The sequence below is a fragment of the Lagenorhynchus albirostris genome, chromosome 3, assembly GCF_949774975.1.
Source record: "Lagenorhynchus albirostris chromosome 3, mLagAlb1.1, whole genome shotgun sequence".
NCBI classification, from domain to species: domain Eukaryota; kingdom Metazoa; phylum Chordata; class Mammalia; order Artiodactyla; family Delphinidae; genus Lagenorhynchus; species Lagenorhynchus albirostris.
In genome coordinates this window covers 167,105,835-167,111,669 of record NC_083097.1, presented here as the reverse complement: position 1 = coordinate 167,111,669, position 5,835 = coordinate 167,105,835, and the positions used below count along the sequence as shown (strand labels likewise).

The 5,835-nt window shown below is 54.6% G+C and overlaps 1 protein-coding gene across 1 annotated transcript; it reads right to left on the bottom strand.

Annotated features, from left to right (window-relative positions):
- Nucleotides 1–1,942: 1,942 nt before the first annotated feature.
- ZNRF4 (zinc and ring finger 4) lies at nucleotides 1,943–3,079 on the bottom strand. Its single transcript, XM_060146430.1, has one exon. The coding sequence runs from the start codon at nucleotides 3,077–3,079 to the stop codon at nucleotides 2,000–2,002; it is 1,080 nt and encodes a 359-aa protein (XP_060002413.1). The 3' UTR covers nucleotides 1,943–1,999.
- Between the last annotated feature and the right edge of the window lie 2,756 nt (nucleotides 3,080–5,835).

The window sequence follows — 5,835 nt, the reverse complement described above, 5'->3', positions numbered from 1 at the left end:
CTGGCCTCCCACAGCTCTTGCCAGATTTGGGCCATCCACAGGGACCAAGGCAGCGTTCTCGGAATAATGCAGCTTCCTTTTGCGGCCTTGGGGCCATCAGGCTGGGAGCAAAGTCCCTCAAGAGTTGGGTGGGAGGTCTTTACCATGTCCCAAGCATCCTGTGCAAGGACCTCTGCCCACGTCTCTGTGCCCCTGCCCACCCCATACACACCAGAGCTGTGACCAGCAGCCCACTCTGCCATCATCCATCCAAGAAGAGACCCCCTTCCTCTGAACTACCTTGGAGGTTCCCTGCTATGTAGTGAAGTACAGACCGCAAAGCACAAGTGAAAAACACTCCCGTGTGTGAAAAAGAAGACATTTGACTAAACACAGACATTCCCTCGTGAATCCACCAAGACCAGACTACTGGGTCCAGATCCCACTATCACCCGTACACTGTGCCCTCTGAGAAATTCTATACAATATTCCCTCCTGGACCTTCCTGATCATGCTTGCCTCAAGCCTAGCATCTGCCCCTCATTCATTGCCTAGAAGACCCCCTTCACTGGCCCAACGCTTCTGAGAAGAGCATGCACTGGGACCTGCAGAAACACCTTATCTGTCCGCCATAAAATTAAACCACATCTGAGCTGGTCTCTGAATTCAACTACAAATTAACAGAAGCTACGGGGGACGGAGGCATCTGTGAAATGACACCACAGGGACACCCAATCAGCAAAACCCAGATCCGGGTCATCTGTGCAGGGTGAATGACCTGGTGGCCTCACATAAACAAATTGCAAGGAAAATTTAAGAGAGAAAGATGGCAAGAGAAGCTCTCGATTAACAGAGACTTAGGAGACCATCAGCAATAACCGTAGACTCTATCTAGATCCTGATTCAAAGAGCCTACAAAAATTGTATATTGTAAGCGTGCACATTTCCATGTGCTCCCTAGGTAGATACCTGACGCTATTTAGGAATCATTATTCTGGACATGATACTGGAGTTTGCGGAGTTTTTTAAGGGGTCTTATCTTATAAAGCAGGGTCTCTCCCCTCAGCACTGTGGACCTGCAGGCCAGATCATTCTCTGAGGTGAGGCCGTCCTGGACGCTGTGGGGTGGGGAGCAGCCTCCCTGGTCCCACGCCCTCGATGCCAGGAGCCAACCCCAGTCATGATGACCACAGATGTCCCCAGACACTGCCCAGTGTCCCCGGGAGGACAACATCCCCACCCCAGCTGAGAACTACTGCTTTAGAGACACAAATGGAAACATTTACAGATGAAAAAGCATCTTGGATTTGCATCAAAATAATGAAAGAGGAGGAAGAATAGAGGAAACCAGAGTGGCCAGTAGATAATCATTGAATCTGAGTGATGGGTACATGTGGGGAGGGTCATTATTCCATTCTTTCTACTTGGGTGTGTTTGACACTTTCCACTATAAATAGTTGAAATGCTGAGGACATTCAAATTGAATCCATAGTTCAGTTCATCGTAACCTACCCAAGGTGCTCTCTCGGTTGAATCAAACGTGCTATGCTGATGTAAGACACGAACACTCAGGAGAAGCTGGGCAAGGGGTCCATGGAAACTATCTCTAGTACCTTTGCAACTTTTCTGTAAAGTTAAAAGTATTCCAAAGTAACAAGTTTATCTTTTGTTTAAGGTTTAAATGAATCATAAGCATATGAGAAATCAGCCGCTCCCGTGCCCAGTATTGGAACGGAGGCACAGGGGCCCCGTTGCAGGGCCACCAAGGACATGATGCACACAGCAGCCCTGAGAATACCGCCCCCCCCCCGCCCCCATATACCCTCACTCGCCCACAGATGCCAGGAGCCAGCCTTAGGCTCAGCTTGCCACACGCGTGGCATGAGGGGCCGGTCCGCCCCACAGCAGCCAGGGCAAGAATCCGCCTTCAAACCCACTTTATTATCTAGTCTTCAGACTAGAAACACTCCTCACTTCTACCCTCCCCGCCCCAATCTCCACCAGCCAGGGGCAGCGGGCCTCAGAGGGGTTCTGGAGGCCCCTCCAAGGATTCGCTGGGCTCAGGTGCTCCCACGGAGGTGGCACTCCCGCGGCGGGGGGCGCTGGCTCGGGTCAGCAGCTCCAGCCTCCGGAAGCGCAGCCGGGTCTGGATGGCCCAGATCGGGGGGCGGTGACCAGGCAGCGAGGGGTCCTCCTCGTACCCATGGCTGCTGACGGTGGAGTCAGAGCTGTCCTCCGTGCTGACCACCGACTGCTTGCACACAGGGCAGGAGCGCCGGGTGGGCTGGGAGAACCAGGGCTTGATGCACTTGCAGTGGTAGGTATGGGAGCAGGGCAGGATCTTGAGCTGGTCACCTTCCTCGTATTCATCCAGGCAGATGGCACACAGGTCGTGAAGCCTCGTGAAAGTGCTCACCTGGGCCCTCTGGCTGGCCCACGCCTTGACCCCTGGCCCGCGGGCCCACCAGGCCCGCAGCCAGTTCCAGAGATACCACAGGACGAAGAAGGCGGTCATGAGCAGGGCCAGGGTGCAGCCCAGCACCCAGGAGATGGCCAGCATGGGGTGGCAGTCCAGGTCCGGGCAGGCCGGCTGGTCGGGCAGCAGGAGGATGTGGGCCAATTTATCGCAGCGCACGCTGACCCGCAGGTCCTGGGAGGTGGCCTCGCCCACGAACACCGAGGGGATGGCGGTCTGGCACTGCAGGTCCTCGTAGACATGGGCCATGAGCACCAGGTCGTCAGAGCGCACGTTGTACACGATGGCCGCCTGGAAGCCGGCCCGCTGGGCGTGCAGCACCTTGAGGTCAAACGCGCAATCGTACCGGCGGATCAGCACGATGCCACCCAGGGAGCCGTTGCCCGGCCGCGGGCCCTCGATGGGACGGCACGCGTTGGCCGGTCTGGCCTCCGTCAGGTAGCCCCGCACACCTTCGGGGGCTAGGGGCACCCCGAACAGGGCCGGCAGGTCCGCAAACTCCACGGTGCTTGAGTTACCATCCAGCACGGCTCGCACCACCGCCTGTGTGGGCACCAGCAGCCCCAGAAGGATCAGTGAGACCCTGACTGCCCCCAGGGCCAGGACTGGCCAGGGCTGCCCCATGGCCAGCCCCTCCTTCTCTGGCTGTGGTGTGGAGCTAGGTCCCGCTGGGGACCATGGACAGGAGGCCTCCAGGCATCTCCAGGACCTCCCAGGGGGCCCATGGCTGGGGTGTGAATGGAGTTTGAACGGGTGGCTCATAGGCAGTTAGGCAGAGCAGCTGGGACCTGCGTGGCCCTAGACAGAAACAGCTCCTGGTGGCAGCCCAGCGTGCATTGTGTCTTTGAAGGTTGGTCCCAGGAGGAGCTGACCTACCCAGGCGGCCTTCCTAGCAGATGACGCTGAGACCAGGAGCCCCCAGAGTTCTAGATGCCCCCGGCCTCTGTGACATCATCCTGTTACATCCTGGTCCCTCACCCACATCCCCCACCAAGACAGAATTCCTGGGGCTCTGACCTGGGGGACTGGGCAACCTTCGCAAAAACTTCTGGAAGGCTCAGAGCATCCCCAGCTCCTGGACCTCGTAAGGCCCAGAGGTGCCACACAGTGGGCTGGCGGCTGCCCCACCACCACCCCATGGCTTGGATCCGGCCCTCACACTTACATTCTGCCAACATCATCTCCCCAAGCCTCCTAGGGATCCACTGAGGAAGGGGCTAATTTTCCCCCCCTTTCGAGATTTCCAGGGGACCCAGACTTGTTCAGGGCACCCTCTGCCCATGAGGTCTTAGAGCCCAAATCCCAGATATCCTCCCTCTCTCCCCCTCGCTCGCTCTGCTCCAGACACATGGGTCTCCTTGCTGTGCCTCCAGCACACCAGGCCCGGTCCTGCCTCAGGGCCTTTGCACAGGCTGTTCCCTCAGCCTGGAATGCCCTTTCTCCCTGTGATCGGCTCTTTCTCACCCTTCAGGTTCTCAGTTCATATGTCCTCAGAGTCTAACTGACTTGATATGGGGGGAGGGAGAAGTGCCAAGGTCAGAGCTTCCTTTCTAGCCGGGTCTCCAGCTGTCCCTCATCCCTCAGCCAGAGCCCTGGCCATCAGCCTCATGACCCCCCAACTCCTCATACCCAAATCTCCCACCGTGAGTCTGCCGCCTGGCTGGGCAGCCTACTCAAGCCCTGATTCCTTGCTCTGTCATTGACAAGCTGTGTGATGCCAGATAAGTCACTTAAGCTCTCTGGGCCCCAGCTTCCAGATCTGTAAAATGGGTGTAATGATGAGAAACCCGTCTTGTAGGGCTGGTGGTATGAGAATTAAATGAGAGAATGCCTGATTGGCATTCAGCATAGGGTCTGAATTTTTTCATTCTCCCATAACAGACCTGCCTCCAGTTCACAACTCTTTCAGTTCATCATCACATGCCAGCCAGGGATATTTCTAAAATCTCAATCCTCTGGTCTCTCCCATGCTCTAAACTCTCCCATGGCTCCCCATTGCCCTCCAGATAAAGTCCATGTTCATTTCTGTGTCCTACAAGCTCTCCCATGGTCAAGCCCCTGCCAATCTCCAAAGCCTCAATGCTTTTCTTTCTTTTTTAAAAATTATTTGTTTATTTATTTATTTATTTTTGGCTGTGTTGGGTCTTCGTTGCTGCACGCGGGCTTTCTCTAGTTGCAGTGAGCGGAGGCTACTCTTCGTTACGGTGCATCGGCTTCTCATTGCAGTGGCTTCTCTTGTTGCAGAGCACGGGCTCTAGGCGCATGGGCTTCAGTAGTTGTGGCGCATGGGCTTTGTTGCTCCTCAGCATGTGGGATCTTCCCAGACCAGGGCTTGAACCCATGTCCCCTTCATTGGCAGGCAGATTCCTAACCACTGTGCCACCAGGGAAGTCCCCTCAGTGCTCTTCAATGTTCTAAATGCATCATGATTTGCTGACCTCTAGAACTTTGCAAATGCTGTTCCCTCTGCCAGGAACAGAATTCTCTCTCCTCAACCATAGTTTGCCAGGCTGGATACTTATTCTTTAGGTTTTCTCAGTTGGTCTAATACCTCCCAGAGCAGGCCTCGGCCAATGATAGAGAAGAGACACAGGAGTGAAACAGGCAGAAGGCCATGTGACAACAGAGGCAGAGATTGGAGGGATGTGTCTACTAGCCAAGGGATGCCAAGGGTGGCCAGCAACCACCAGGAGCTGGGAGTGAGGCACGGAACAGATTTTCCCTCTGAACCTGCAAGAAGGAATCAACTGGGCTGATACTTTGATTTTGGACTTCCAGCCTCCAGAACTGTGAGGGAATAAATTTCTGTTGTTTTGAATCCCCTGGTTATGGCAGCTGTAGAAGTGAAGGCACAATGGAATCCTTGTCCTAGGGTCTGCATCTGGGTGAGGGCAAAAAAACATGAGGTGTCACTGCACTGAGACTGGAGGGTAAGGATGAAGTTGGTGTAAGGGGGCAGAGAACAGCATGTTGGGGATGCAAATGGCATGTGCAAAGGTCCTGAGGTGAGCGAGAGGAGAGAGGGAGAGAGAGAGAGAGAGAGAGAGAGAGCTGAATGGTTGGATATGACAAGCCATTCAGAGTGGCTAAAAAGAGGGTCTTACTCAAGGATAGGAGAGAGATGGGGGAAGGAGGGGCAGGACCAGACCCAAACCTTGAATGTCGACGGCCTTGGGGTTTACACAGAGAATGACGAGGAGCCACAGAAAGTTTAGAGTAGAGGCAGGACATGACTGGATTTTGTTTCCCATTTCCGCTCTATATATTTCTGCACTGTTTGCATCTTTTACGATGGGAATAAATTCACTTATTCCTCCTGAAATAAAAGAGATTTATGTTTCTGAAAGAACCCTCTGGTTGTTGCGTGGAGGGTGGGTTGG

Excerpts from the sequence above, each read along its gene's own strand:
- ZNRF4 (XM_060146430.1), bottom strand. The coding sequence starts at position 3,079 with ATGGGGCAGCCCTGGCCAGTCCTGGCCCTGGGGGCAGTCAGGGTCTCA.